The sequence below is a fragment of the Lipotes vexillifer genome, unplaced genomic scaffold (assembly GCF_000442215.2).
Source record: "Lipotes vexillifer unplaced genomic scaffold, Lipotes_vexillifer_v1.1 scaffold1272, whole genome shotgun sequence".
Classification (NCBI taxonomy): Eukaryota; Metazoa; Chordata; class Mammalia; order Artiodactyla; family Lipotidae; genus Lipotes; species Lipotes vexillifer.
In genome coordinates this window covers 571,274-585,811 of record NW_006779909.1, presented here as the reverse complement: position 1 = coordinate 585,811, position 14,538 = coordinate 571,274, and the positions used below count along the sequence as shown (strand labels likewise).

At 49.6% G+C, this 14,538-nt stretch overlaps 1 protein-coding gene across 2 annotated transcripts in view; it reads left to right on the top strand.

Moving 5' to 3' along the window:
* Positions 1 to 14,538, top strand: part of APBB2 (amyloid beta precursor protein binding family B member 2) — a 384,765-nt gene that overhangs the window by 368,150 nt on the left and 2,077 nt on the right. The window contains exons 11-15 of one of the 2 annotated variants that reach the window (XM_007453040.1): positions 3,472 to 3,586; positions 6,198 to 6,285; positions 6,944 to 7,024; positions 8,715 to 8,830; positions 10,422 to 10,601. In XM_007453040.1, coding sequence (XP_007453102.1) covers positions 3,472 to 3,586; positions 6,198 to 6,285; positions 6,944 to 7,024; positions 8,715 to 8,830; positions 10,422 to 10,601 — 580 coding nt within the window. Of the gene's footprint in view, positions 1 to 3,471; positions 3,587 to 6,197; positions 6,286 to 6,940; positions 7,025 to 8,714; positions 8,831 to 10,421; positions 10,602 to 14,538 lie in introns of both variants that reach the window. The other variant, XM_007453039.1, reaches the window with a different exon arrangement.

Genomic DNA, 14,538 nt, shown 5'->3' with positions numbered 1-14,538 from the left:
CCCCCCCCCCCCCCCCCCCGCAGTGAGGAGAAGGCGGCACTTGTTCTCTCCTGGGAGGATAGTTACTGGCAGATTTCTGCTTCCCTGATCTGTTAGCCTGGTACCTGGGAGGGAACAGGAGAAGACAAAGCTCTTTAAAAAAAAGTGTCAGAATCCCCCAAACAGAGCCTGCGGCTGCTGAGCTGCCCTCTTGAGGAGATGTGGATTCCAGATGGTTGCCTTAGGCATTAATCACTTTCTCCTGAGCCAGAAGAAAATGAAGATTAATAATAATAATTTTTAAAAATTACTCCTAAGGGGTTGCATCTGAAAGAGCAGAGGGCACAGAGCTGAAGTTTGATGGGAGCTGATTATTGATCAGGGCCTGTTTGGTCCTCCGTGATGGTGACCTTGCACTTGCTACACTTGTAAGACCGACCAGCTGTCATGGAGAGTAGGATGGATCTTGGAAGCTTACATCATAGGATATCAGAGCCAGAAAGGGACCTTGGAAATCATGTCCCATCACTTAGAGGTGAGGTTTGACTCCATGCCCAATGTTGTACAGCTCAGTGGAATCCAGAATGGGCCTAGCAATTGGGTTGCCTGGCTCCTGATCCGTTGCCCTCTAGCTGTCCCTTACTCTGTCTCTCAGAGAGGACAGATGGAGGTAAGATCTCTACAGTAACTACTAAAGCTAGGGCGTAACGAGCTGTAATCCTTTGTGGTGCAGAATACAGATCCTGTCAGCATTCAGACACAAGCAAGGTGCTGGGGGCCGGAGGGCCAGGCAGGCTTTTGAGCTGGGCCGTACAGAGTAGGTAGAGTAGTGAGCTCCAGACGGTGCAGGGAGGCCCGTGGTCACCACGCCAGGCGAGGGGAGGTACCGTGAGCAGAGGTGGAACCCCAGCTTTCTGGAGCAGAGGGGAGAGCTCCTTAATTGGAGTAAGGATGCTGGAGGAGCTGGTGGGACAAATTTTGGGACTCCAGAAATCCAGACCAAGGTCTTTGGACTTTCTGTGGGTGACCACAGAACTTCAAAGAGATTTGGCCTCAGAAAATGGCGACTGAATGTGGAATTTTGAAGAGGAGGAGCTGTGCGTGGCGAGACACTGCATGTATTACTTTAGGAACCATCCAGGAAAGAGCAGTCGCCAGAAGGAGGGGGGCCAAAAACAAGACTGCCCTTGAGCATGTCTCCAAAAGTGATGCCTTCTCGTCGTTTCCTTTTTTTTCTTTTTTGCGGTACTCGGGGCTCTCACTGCTGCGGCCCCTCCCATTGCGGAGCGCAGGCTCAGCGGCCACGGCCCACGGGCCCAGCTGCTCCGCGGCATGTTGGGATCCTCCCGGACCGGGGCACGAACCCGCGTCCTCTGCATCGGCAGGCGGACCCTCAACCACTGCGCCACCAGGGAAGCCCTCGTTGCTTCCTTTTTGAAGCAGAATGCTGTCTTGATGGGGGTTGAGACTAGGACGGAAAGGCCTCAGGAGCACAGTGTGGAATAGGGCTCTGCTCGCCCCCAAAGTCTGGGCCCAGCTCCTCACCCAGACCCCCGCCCTCAGCCCACTGTCACGGCACCTGTTCACAGCTCTGACCACTAGCCAGCTTTCCCGCCGGGAAACGGGGGGGACGTGCTGCAGATCCCTATGCTTGAGAGAGTGGGCACTCCGTACCAATTATGGCCGGGCCCAGACTAGGTGTTGGGAATGGATAAGGCTCAAATCGTCTTCACAGAGCTTCGAGTGGTTGTGGGGAAGACAGAACTCATGAGCAGACGCCCATGGTACCCAGTGGTGAGTGCTGTGCGTACGGGGAACACGGCAGCACCCGGCAGGGTACTCACCCAGCTTCAGCTGCGTCTTCACCCGAGGCCGGGGCATGGAGACAGTGTGAGCAAAAGCAGGGAGGCGAGACCCACCTAGGGTGCCTGAGTGGTGTCAGGGCTGGAGAGGAAGGGGTTGGCTTCAAGACACTGTCAGGAGGTAAAATCGGCTGAACACGGGGGTTGGGTGTGGAGTGCCGGGGCCGGCGGTGGGAGCATCAGGAAGTCCCGCCGGTGCTAGCATGGAGGACACCAACTGCTGTGGAACGTGAGGGCGCAGGGGAAGGTGGAGCAGAGCAGACCTGAGGGCAGGTGTGCACAGGCGGAGGTTCCGAGTGCTTGTGGGTAAAGATGCCCCTCGCCTGGAGCCGCTGCAGGATGGCCTGGGGCACAGCAAGGCCACAGGGCAGGCTTTCTGGCCGGGTCTTCACAGTGAACAGTTGCCTCCGTTGGATAGACTTCTGTTCCTTCCCAAAGAAGCCAAGTCTGTGTTGGGGAAAAATCTATCCCAGTCTGTGAGAACACCACCAGCTCTTACCTTAAGAGAAGTAATTAATAAATTCATCCATGGTTATATCTGCAGACAGGGATCCTGGCTTAGCAACACGTGCAAAGAAAGCACTGTGACCCCTTACCAGATGGGTAAATCTGAGCATCTATTTTTCATAAATACTCTGATCTTTTAAACCACTGTCCTCAGTAATAACAGTGAGAGGGCTTCCCTGGTGGCGCAGTGGTTGAGAGTCCGCCTGCCGATGCAGGGGACACGGGTTCGTGCCCCGGTCTGGGAGGATCCCACATGCCTCGGAGCGGCTGGGCCCGTGAGCCATGGCCGCTGGGCCTGCGCGTCTGGAGCCTGTGCTCCGTAACGGGAGAGGCCACAACAGTGAGCAGCCCGCATACCACAAAATAATAATAATAATAATAATAATAACAGAAATTTAGTTGTGTGGTGTTATTCTTTTGAAGCCAGGTCGTGTCACGGGCACAGTATCCTTCTCATCAGTAAAGCAGTTGCTGAAATCCAGCACTAGCGGCACGCTCACCTCGGCGTCTGAGCTGACAGTATACAGGGTGATGCTGCCGCCGTCGCCCCAAGCCCTGGAGTAAGAGGTGTGTTTAGCAGAATCAAGTGCCTGTGACCGGACTTCAGTCTGTGGCGTCTCTTTGTGTCCCCGTGACTGTCCGTCAACTTACTCCGCAGCTGCGGGTCGGATCCGGTCTCTGGGCACACATTTACACATCAGAGCCTGTTGTTTTGCTTCTGCTACACACGACTATAGCCTGCCTCACTCATGCAAATTCATGCTCCTCTCAAGCCTGTCTTCTGTTTTGTGATCATAATGTTTATAACCATGATATTTGCTGTTACTCTAGGTAGAAGGTTCCTGTAAAGTTCGGTTTTCATTAAGCGTTGTTCATTAAAGTTCCAGGAGCTCAACAGGCAGGGTCCGGGGAACACTAGTTATTTTACTCAGGAATGAATTCCTAGGATCCATACAACTGTTCCTCTGTTTGAGGTGGCTGTTGACGTTTGTTTATTTTTTTAACCACTGCGTACTGTGTTTACCTCCGACGTGCTGGCTGCTCACTCAGTTAACATTCATCACTAGAATGTGTGTTGTGAAGGTTCCTCATTCTAACGTACCGATAAACTTTGTTTGCACAGAGATTTTGCTTATGTAGCAAGAGACAAAGACACAAGAATTTTGAAATGTCATGTATTTCGATGTGACACACCAGCAAAAGCCATTGCCACAAGTCTCCACGAAATCTGTTCCAAGGTAAGGTGGGTCAGGGCACAGGGGTCCGCCCTGCTCCTTTTTCCCCCGCCCGCCACTCAGCAGGGAAGGGCGTGTTGAAGGACGGGGGGAGTCGGCACGTTGACCTGCAGGTCGAGCTGCAGGGGCGGCAGGCCGACCGCCAGCCCAGCCAGTGTGGTTAATGCTCTTCCTGCGTGTCAGGCGTCGTGCTAAATGGTACTCCACCTACAAAAGGAGTATGGCCTTGGTGCCTCCCACAGTCCGGGGGGTCTAATAGGTGGACAGCAGTGTGGCGGAGGAGCTGTGTATCCCGAGCCCAGCTGGAAAGCGGGGGCAGGGAGTCAGGGCAGCTTTCCCAGGGCGAGGGCCACCTGATCTGAGCCTGGACCCAGGAAGAAGGGAGGGGGGGTACGAAACCAGCAGGTGTGTCTGTGGAAGTGCAGGCGGCCAGGGGTTGCCATGAACACGTGCTGACGTCACAAGACACACAGCAGCGAGGCAGGGCCGTGGTCACAGTCTCACACTGGTACGTGTCCCGCTCACTCGTACAGAGTCACAGCCTCAGAGTCGCCGCCTCTCCCCCCCCTCCCCCCGCAGAGCCCATGCTGACACGCTCGTCCCACCCTCTGCCCGGCCCTTGTACTTGTCAGGACACGGCTGTGTGATGCAGTGGCTCTGGCTGCTGCAGAGCCCTTCCTTGTGTGGACCTCCGTGTGTTTACTTGAGATGTGTGGCCTGTGGCAGAGGAGAGAGGTTCCTTGTTTGTCTCTTTGCTGCGCAGCTCTTGCGATTTGGAGACGGTTGGAGCTGCGCGCTGTGCCTGGCACGTGTAGAGGGCTGGACACACATGTCTGTCATTCAGGCTTCCTGCTCCTGGCTTCCTCCTTTGTCCAGAATGCCCCACCCTGTCGCTCCAGCCACTCTCGGCTCTCCTAACCATTCTCTCCTGGGCACACTCTGCTTGGTTCCTCCGAATGAACCAGTGTTCCACAAGGGAGTCGACAGAGAACGGACCGTGGCCACAGTGTCCTTTGACCACCAGGGATACATAGTTAATGTTCTCAGCAATCCCATTACCCGCTGGCCTGTGTTCCAGTAGTGGGAGCCAGGTCTCCAGGATGCTGTCCCCAACCTCCTTCAGCCAGGCCTTTCCACGCCCCAGACTTACTGCTTGAATCTAAACACAGGACTTTGCCGCCCCCTGTGTTAATGTCACCTTTCCGGTTCCAGGCTGGCATCGTTACCCAGCTTCACTCCCACAGGTCCTCCCGAGCTCACCAGGCCCAGGTCACGGCCACCTCCACAGCCCAGCCTGGCCTCCGCAGCAGGAGCGGAGCAGCTGTAAGCCACAGTTCCCAAGGGAAGGGTAGGGATGGGAGCTGCCCCAGCCCCAGAATAGCACAGCAGTCTGCTGCTCTGACCGAATGACCGGGACCTGCAGGGTGGGTACTGGTCCAGAGACCCCGTGTTCACCCCAGCCCGTGTGCACGTTCCTGCACGGGTGGCACTGGGGCAGCTGCTTCTTGTGCAGCCCTGAAGCATGCTGCGCTGCCAGGGTTTCGTTTCCTCATTCATTCACGCAGCAAGTGTAACCGAATGCTGCTTATGTGCCAGGCACTGTCCTGAGGAGACAGCAGAGACCAAAACAGAAAAAAAAATCCTTGCCCTGTGGAGCTTATATGCCAGCATAAAGCCCTCAGAACACAGCCTGGCACAGAGTCAGTGCTCAGTGAATCTTGCATTTTACTGTCAGCAGCCCTCCTGCCCACTGACCCAGGCGCAGATCTGGAGACGGGCAGAGTGGAGCTCCGGGGGAAATGACTTGTTCCACTTGGGATGGAAAGCTCGGGCGGGGGATGAAGGTGTGAGTTGCTCTTGCGGTCACTGAAGGTGGCTTCTTTGAGTCCCTAAACCCACAGCACTGTGAACAGGGGTGCGAAGTGATGACTGTCAAGTGAAGGAGATGTTAGTGCCCCCAACAGAGGAGAGGCACTTAGAAAGACGGCTGACAGATTTAAACAGTGTGACCATAACACCAACAGCAATAGCAGCTAATATTTCTGAGTGCTTGTATTTACTGTCAGGACTGAAATTATTTTATCATTAGGGGCATAAATATTATCATCCACATGTGCAGTGGAGGAAACGAGACAAGAGGGCAGGTGACTGGCTCAAGGCCACTTACCGCTAGTAAGTGGCGGGCGTGGAATTTGAACCCAGGTACTCTGTCCCCAGAGCCCTGAAAAGAGTCCCTGAAAGTGGCCATGTGGAAGCAGCGGGGGGATCCCGTTGCCCTGTGTTCCACCGACCGCTGTGGGCCAGGAGGTATACGCGTGACCGGGGGGGAACGTGCGGTTTGTTGCAGTAGAGGTGGGAGCCTGGTAAATGGAAGAATGAATTCCGAACAATCAGGAGACTGTTAGTTACTCTGAGGAACAGTCATTCACTATTCTCCCCAGAGAAAATGGGCACAGTTCTCAAAACGTGCGGCTCCGAGATGGTGAGGAGTCAGGCAGCAGACTGAAGCCAGTTTAACTTGGAAGTGAAGTCAACGCAGACACTCCACTGGCTGGAATAACTGAGGACACGGGGTCTGTAACTGTGAGCCAAAGCTGTGTTTTCTCTCCTTCAGATCATGGCCGAACGGAAGAACGCCAAAGCCCTGGCCTGCAGCTCCCTGCAGGAAAGGGCCCACGTGAACCTCGACGTGCCCCTGCAAGGTAGGTCGGCGCCCCTGCTCCTTTGTCTGGCGCTCTCTGCCCAGGTCACAAAGCGCAGGGTCTCGGACGGCTCCCTGGTGTATCTAGTCTCCCTCAGAATCGAGCTCGACTCAGCAGACCTGGGCCGAGCCTGCACTCAGCACCTCGGGCGCGGCTTAGAGCTGATTTTGTGTCAACAGGGTTAGGCATCAAGGGCCAGGATGAGTTTTGTTGTTGTTGCACAAGATTAAAGAAAAGTATCTTTAGTGCTTTTGTAATTCATGTACAGCCTGGGGTAAGGGTCAGCTAGTTTAAAAATATGTGGGTTGCTATTTTGGGGAGCTCAGTTAAGTCATTTTTCCTGTCTCTGATTTCGCCCTCTATGATTAAATTTCCTCAGGGCATCAACCTCCCCTAATAAATAGAGCACCCAAAGCTGCTACTTAGCACACATCCAAGAGAGAGTCACAGCTTAACACACAGGTTCCAGTTCCTGCTTTCAAATGCTTTCCTACCTAGAAATGAAAGGTGAATGGGATTTTGATTGACAGCCCCAGTGTCTGGTGGAAGAAATGGCTGTTCTTATAGCATGATTGGCACATTGACCTCTAGAAACACAGGACGTTATGTGTCTGTTAGAACCATTGAGAAAAGTGTGTTGCTTTATTCCCTGTAGTAGATTTTCCAACACCAAAGACTGAGCTGGTGCAGAAGTTCCACGTGCAGTACTTGGGCATGCTACCTGTGGACAAACCAGTTGGTATGTGAAACGTGTATTGTCTTTCCACTTTGCAAGCGTTTGGGAGCTCATGAGAGAGTTCACCCTCCCATGGGGGTAGGGTCTGCTGTTTCACTCCTTGCCTTGTCTCGAATCGGACCCTCACACTGTCAGCAGCCAGAGTGCACAGACAGTCCTGATCAAAAGATCAGTACAGGACAGGCTAAGCTCCTCGGATGCATGGTCCCAGAATACAGGGACTTGAACAAAGCAGACCTGATTTCTCATTCACTCACAGTCCAGAGCTGCGTGAGCCAGGGCTGTGGAAGGGCCCTGCCCCGAGAGATGGAAGCCTCGGTCCTGAACTGAGGCTTCCATCTCTGGGGCCGGGGCGCCTGCTTCAGTCCTTGTCACGTGCTGGGCGGGGAAAGGGGGCTGAAGGAACCCTCCTGCTTTCCTGTTAAGGTGTGACCCAAAAGTGCACACAGCAGTCAGCAGTCAGCTCACATCTCAGGGGCAGACTTTAGTTGCTTAGCCATACCATGCTGGAAGGAGGCTGAGAGAGGTAGCCTTTTTCTGGGTTAAAAAATGGCTGTGGGGAAATGAGAACCCTCACATACTGCTGGGGCGAATGTAAAATGGTACAGCTGCCCTGGAAAACAGTCTGGCAGTTCCTCAAAAGTTAAATAGAGAGTTACCATTTGATCCAGCAGTTCTGCTCCTGGGCTTTGTATCCAAGTGAAACGAAAACACGTGTCCACACAAAACCTCGTACGCGAATGTTCACAGCAGCATCATTCATAATAGTCAAAAAGCAGAAACAACTCAAATGTCCATCAGCTGACGAATGGATAAATAAAATACACTTCCACACAGTGGTACTTATTTGGCAATAAAAAGGAATGAAGTATTAGACATGCTGCAACATGGCTGAACCTTGAAAACATGATGCTGAGTGAAAGAAGCCAGTCACAAAGGGCCGTATCCTGTACGAGTCCATTTATATGAGTGGAGTAGGCAGATCTCTCGAGACAGGGCTGGGTGGAAATGGAGGGTGACTTCTGAAAGGTACGGGGTTTCTTTTTGGGGTGATGAAAATGTTCTAAACCTGATGGTGGTGATGGTCGCATACCTGTGAATATACTAAAATCCATTGAGTTTTGCACTGTGAGTAAATTGTATGGTATGTGAATTATATCTCAGTAACGTTGTTCTCCCACCCACCCACCACCAAAAGCAGCTGTGGGAACACCCAGCCAAAGAGCCCCATCGAACAGCACATGCTCTTCATGTCCAGGGGCCGCCCAAACTTGGCCTTATTTAAGTGACAAAGTACAATGAAAAGTGATCAGGGTAATCTGGCAGATGCTGGCTTCTGTTGGGTCCCCTTTTTCAAGGTTCCTTGCTTAGGAAAAGGTAGCATTTGAATACTGTTTATACACTCGGACCTGGGGAATCTTTGTAGAGAGAGGGGGGAGGGAGAGTGATGTCCTGGTTAGACAGGACATCACACACTGCTTCTCTGGAGGTTCTCATGACCCTTCTTTCTGTTGAAAAAGCTGGCATTTCTTTTCTTTTGAGCAATGAAATGCTCAAATGAAATGTCTTGTCTGGGGCTACCAAAAAAAAAAAAAAGACCAGTCTGGACATAGGTGTTACTGGGTGATTTGGGCCCACGTTTATGATTCAGAAATAGCTTTAGGACCTTTTTCAGTTATCCCTTCCATCACAGGAATGGATACCCTGAACAATGCCATAGAAAGTCTTATGACCTCATCCAGCAAGGAGGACTGGCCTTCGGTGAACATGAATGTGGCCGATGCTACTGTGACTGTCATCAGTGAGAAGGTGAGAAGGGTGGCAGATGGAGTTGGCCTGTCGAATACAGTGAGGTTTCGGATACAATAAGCTTCCATGAAACTTAGGCGCATTCCAAGGCTTGGCCTCTGGGGAGTTGTGCCTGCTTGTGATTAAAATAGCCTACATTAAAAAAAAGAGAGACATTTTGCCCTTTGTGCCTGGATCTCTGCACACCTCAGAGGCTTCTATTCTGGCGTTCCTCATTCTTCCTTCCTACGAAGACTGGGAGATTGGAATCATTTGCTAGAGGTGACTGTGTGATACTAGCAGTAACTCACTAATGGGGCTTGGTTTTCTGGCCACTCTCCAGGCTCCGGTATTGACTGGGCTGTTATCTGGGCTTGGGGCGCAGGAGATGCTTCTGTGGTGGAAGGTCCTGTGGTAGCAGGGACCACTGGTCATCTGCAGAGAGGCCAGCATTAGCCTCAACACAAATTATCTCAACTTTGTGGTTGAGGAAACTGAGGCACAGAGAGGTTAAGTAACTGCCCCCAGGCACACAGCGAGAAGTAGCACGATCAGTTTTCCATTCTGCCTCTGTGGGGCATCTGTCATGGAAAGACCGTAAGTCCTTGGTCTGCTCTTGCTTCTGTCCGCTAGCAGCTCACCTTCAAGCCCAATTCAATTTCGAAAGAGGAGTAAGATGCTCACTGACCCTGCCTGCCACTCCAGCCTGCACCGCTGGATTTTCTTCAAGTCTGCAAACATGTGGTGCCTTTTCCTACCTCAGCACCTTTGCAAGTGCGCTGCTCCTTCTGTGCTCTACCCCTTTGCCTTCCCAGCCCCTATGTAGATCTCAATGTAAATGTCATTTCTCCCAACAAAACTTCCCAGCCTCTAAGACCAGCTTAGTTTGCCTGTGAATCAGTCCTACAGCACCTGAGTGAATATTTAATAAGTCAAGATGTTAGTGAGCCAAAAGTCAGCATTATTCTGGATGTATTTTCTAATTTTCAAAAATTGCATATGGCTGCTGCAAAGGATGTGGTGTTCGTAAGAATGAATTCCAAACACTTCTTAACTCGGCACCATATGGATACCAGTTTGCGAAAAAGGAAAAAAAAAAGTATTCGGCAACTTTTTGTTTTACACGGTTTTAGACAGAAATCTGATTCAATGTGCTGTTTAGTTGGGGACGAAGACCTGGATAGAAAGAGAGCCCATGGCTCCTTTCCTCTTGCTTGGTGCTCTGGGGTTTCCGGTGGGTTTGCCTGGGCAAATGGGTTCTGAGCCACTGTACGGGCAATACGGAAAAAGTATACACGACATTGTTCCCACCCACAGTGAAGCCACAGGCTTGGAGTCGAGCAGACAGAGTCCGGAACACACATACCCAGTCGCAGTGTGGTTCAGAGCAGATTAAATGCCGGAACGAGGCACCCACAGCACTGAGGCCTCTCCAGACACATTTAGAAACTTGCCTTTCTAGAAAAATACAGTCCTGTCTAAATTCAGTCTAGCTGTATATTTTTAGACACCATTTCCTCTGTGTAGCCACTCACTCCAAGCAGATTCTATGACTTAAGGTCCAAACGTGTCTGTGACTTTGGCCAGAGCTGCTGAACGGTGTCTCTTGCAGAATGAAGAGGAGATCCTGGTGGAGTGTCGGGTGCGATTCCTGTCCTTCATGGGCGTCGGGAAGGATGTGCATACGTTTGCCTTCATCATGGACACTGGGAACCAGCACTTTGAGTGCCATGTTTTCTGGTGCGAGCCTAATGCCGGTAACGTGTCCGAGGCAGTGCAGGCTGCCTGCATGGTGAGTGAGCCCGCTGCAGGGGTTCGACCCTCGGGCCCCTGCTTTTGTTTAATATGCCGTAAATTAGAGCGGAGTTACTGACTTAAAAGAAGCCAAGTCTGATCTCTAAAGTAATGCCTTGCTGTGTGACACCCTCACTCCTGCGGACAGAATCAGTCGTGACAAGCACTTTGCCATCTTAAGAGGCCAGGACACCTGAAAGAAGCAGGACTGGATGGAGCCAGGCTCTTCTGTAGAGACTCCAGGAACACTGAAAGTAATGATCTTCAAAACCACGGATTGGAGACCTCTTAATTCTTGATCCCTAAGTAATTTCAGTATGTGATCAGGAGATGCTGGTCATGCGTGAGTTGGTGCTGTTTGGAACCAACTCAGTAATTCTTTAAAAATTCAGTGTATTGAATGGTTTTTATTTTAGATAGTTGGTCTAAGTGCATTGTTCTTACATACTTTGTTTATATCTATGAACTCTATTCTTACCACAGCCCTGTTAAGTAGTTCTCTTTTATTTATAACAAAATAGAGGAAAGGACAGGCCCCAGGGCAGAGCTGGTAAGTGATAGAGCCTGCGTTCACCCCCGAGCCTCTGGGTAATAAAGCCAGTGCTCTTTGTACCACATATATGACTTCAAACAAACAGAAACACCTTGTCATTCATTCTGCAAATATCCTTTGAGCTCCTGTCATTCCCAGCACTGGGAAAGTTCTAGTGAGAAGGAGGGCACCGTTTGAATGTAGACATCCAGGCCTGGGCTGCATGGTGTATTCCAGCAACAGGAGGTAGGGTTGCTGGAGCCAAGTGGAAGGAGGCGAGGTCCATGTCCACGAAGGGCCTGTGATCTCATGCCAAGGTGTAACCTTCAGCAGACATTGTTAAGCAGGAGAGTGTGTAGACCACGTTAGGCTTTAAAGCACACTCCAAAAAAGAGAGAAGAAAACAAAGTGGAGGTGGGTTGAAAGGATGGGGCAGAGGTGGGGAGATGACCAGGAGGCCAGTTTACTGGTCCTTAGGAGAGTTGCATCTAAACCAGGAGTGGCAGTGGGGAAAAGACAGGAGCAGGTGATGGAGAAACATCTGGCTGGCAATGAGGAATGCTGACTTTGAAGCACCTGCACTTCATTTAACTCAATCCACCATTTGTAGGCTGGACTCTGGGAAGTTCAAGTAGGAATGACACGATCCTTGCGTTACGGAGTTCAGGCCTATGGGGGAGACGGGTAAACCAGAATTCTGTTATGGGGTAGAAAGAGCTCTAAGTGAAAGTGTAAGACTGCACTGGATGGAGGAGTGACCCGGAGGAAGAAGGTGGCCCTGAAAGCGGGTCGCTCACCAGGTCTGCAGTGAAGGAGTAGTTGGAAGCACACCGTTGAGATACTTGCTCGTTTGTTGGGGGGTTGGGGAGATCCTCACAGTTTTGAGGCTGAGGGAGATGAGCCAGTAAAGCCAGATTGAAATAGGGGGCATATTTGTAGTTGGGCCAAGGTCTTGGTGGTAGATGAAGGGCCTGGGGTTGGGTTAGTGTGCTGCTTGGGTTACAGTAACTTTGAGACCGGCCAGAAGATGCCCGGAGTCCAGGAACAGGTGGAGCTGAGGGCGGTGGAGGGTGTCCTCTGTTTCTTTACAGACAGTACACTGCTAGTTAACAAAGAGGGGAAAGGACAAGGTGGACGGATGACAGAGGCAAAGGTGGGGGACGAGAAGAGAGCCAATTCGCTTTTATTTTAAAAGGCACCTTTGAAACAGAGAGGGGCGGAGGGGGAGGGGGAGGGGAAGGGAAGACCTGTGTTGTGCACTTATTATCTGGCTTCGTTCTCACCACAGTCCTGTGTTAGAGTGCAGTTTCCCCTCAGGTGCTGCGGGGCCAGGATTCTAACTCAAGTCCACCTGCATATAAAGGACCGGGGCTGGGTGGAGGGGAGCAGTGCGGTAAAGCAGTCAAGATGAACCTCCTGACCAGGCGTAGGGATTTGAGATGGGAATGAAGGGACTGTGTGAAGAAAACAGAAAATGGGAGAGTCCAGCCAAGCAAAAATCGATGGTGACTGTTTAGGTATTTTGTGAAATTGTAAAGGATCGTAACAGATGCTTTTAGTCATAAAATGAATGGCTTTCAGCCTTAATTATACATTTTAAATGCTGATGGCAATTAAATAATTAGCTTTATCACTGGTTACAGTTTGTTCTGATTACCAGGCTCATTTTCTCTCCTCTAGAAACAATTTCTACTCATTTGTTTACTATTTTAATTGTATTAGGACCACCAGCTGAAGTGACTCAGCCAATCCAGCATAAGACATACCGGTAAAATCAAACCTTTCTTTACACTCTGTATCCAGCATTTCTAACTGGGTGGCCTTCCTCTTGATTCAAATCTGCATGATTCTCCATCTGAAATATTTATGCATCAGTTTATACAATCTGAAATATCTCTGGCATTAACACATTCTGAATCTACTGAATTTTTAGGCATATTTTGCAGCTGAGTGGTATAGGCCCAGCTGAAACTATTTTGATGAAATTTAGAGGGAGATGGAGAGGGGTCCGCTTAATGAAATTCATCAGGCACAATTCTGATTTGCACTGGATATAACGTAACTAACATTAGAAACTCCGAGTCCAGTATACCATGCTGCGGTACCTGCCCATTGTAAAACTGTGTTTGGAAGTGCGTAGTTTTTTGTTTTTTGTTTTTTTTTTCTTGCGTTATGCGGGCCTCTCACTGTTGTGGCCTCTCCCATTTGCGGAGCACAGGCTCCGGACGCGCAGGCTCAGCGGCCATGGCTCACGGGCCCAGCCGCTCCGCGGCATGTGGGATCCTCCCGAAACGGGGCACGAACCCGCGTCTCCTGCATCGGCAGGCGGACTCTCAAGCACTGCGCCACCAGGGAAGCCCTGGAAGTGCGTAGTTTTGATTGTGATGGAGACCTAGAAACATACTTTACACACAGGAGACGTGATAAGTCGTTTTTCATATGATTGGGTTGAAAGGGGCTAATTTTTTGACCTGTGGGCTATGACAGCACATTGTGATGAGAGTCTTGCTGTACGATAATTCATGCTTTTCACAGGGAAACATCAGCCTGTTTCACAATTGTTCTAAGGAACCTATTAATATTTAAGTAGGTTTTTGAAAATCAGTTTAAAGTGCTTGGATTTTTTAAGTGCTTGGATTAGAATAAAAGCATTTGATACATTTTAACCTTTTAATCTAATTTTGAAGAATTACTTACCTTTGCATTGATGATACAAAAGCAGGTGGATTGTGACTGTTTCTGAAGGATGGAAACTGTCCCTGGTGCCAGTGCTAATGGATTTTTAAAAATTAAATCTATTAAGATTTAGACTTGTATATAAAATATATCCTGAAATCTTAATAATTCTTTTTAAATTAAAGCAGGATGGGAACAAACATTTATGAATGCCTTCTGTGTTGCTAGGCCTGTTTGAGGCATTCTGCAGGTATTCCTTAATCATAACACTGTCTTTTAAGGTCGCCATTCTTTTTTTTTTTTTTTTTATGTATGGATACTAATCATATTTATATATGATTAAGATAGAAAAAAAATAAGTGACCTTAAAAGCAGTGGGATAAATTCCAAAAGAAAAAAAAAAGTATTTGACAAAACACACTAAAATTTCTTAATGTAAACATACATACATGCATGCATACATACATACACACATACATAAAAGTCCAACAAGACTGATGGAAATATTTATAACAAATATACAAATCTTTTAAAAGGCTAGTATAATCTAAAGAATTTATACAAAAGAAAAACAGAAAACAATTTCCCAAAGAAAAAAGGGGTAAAAGACATGAACAGATAATTCACACAAGAAAAATGCACAAATAACTGAAATCATTTTTAAAAATTCAACCTCACTAACGAATACAAATTTTAAAACAAGACACTATGCTTTTGCTTAAAAATA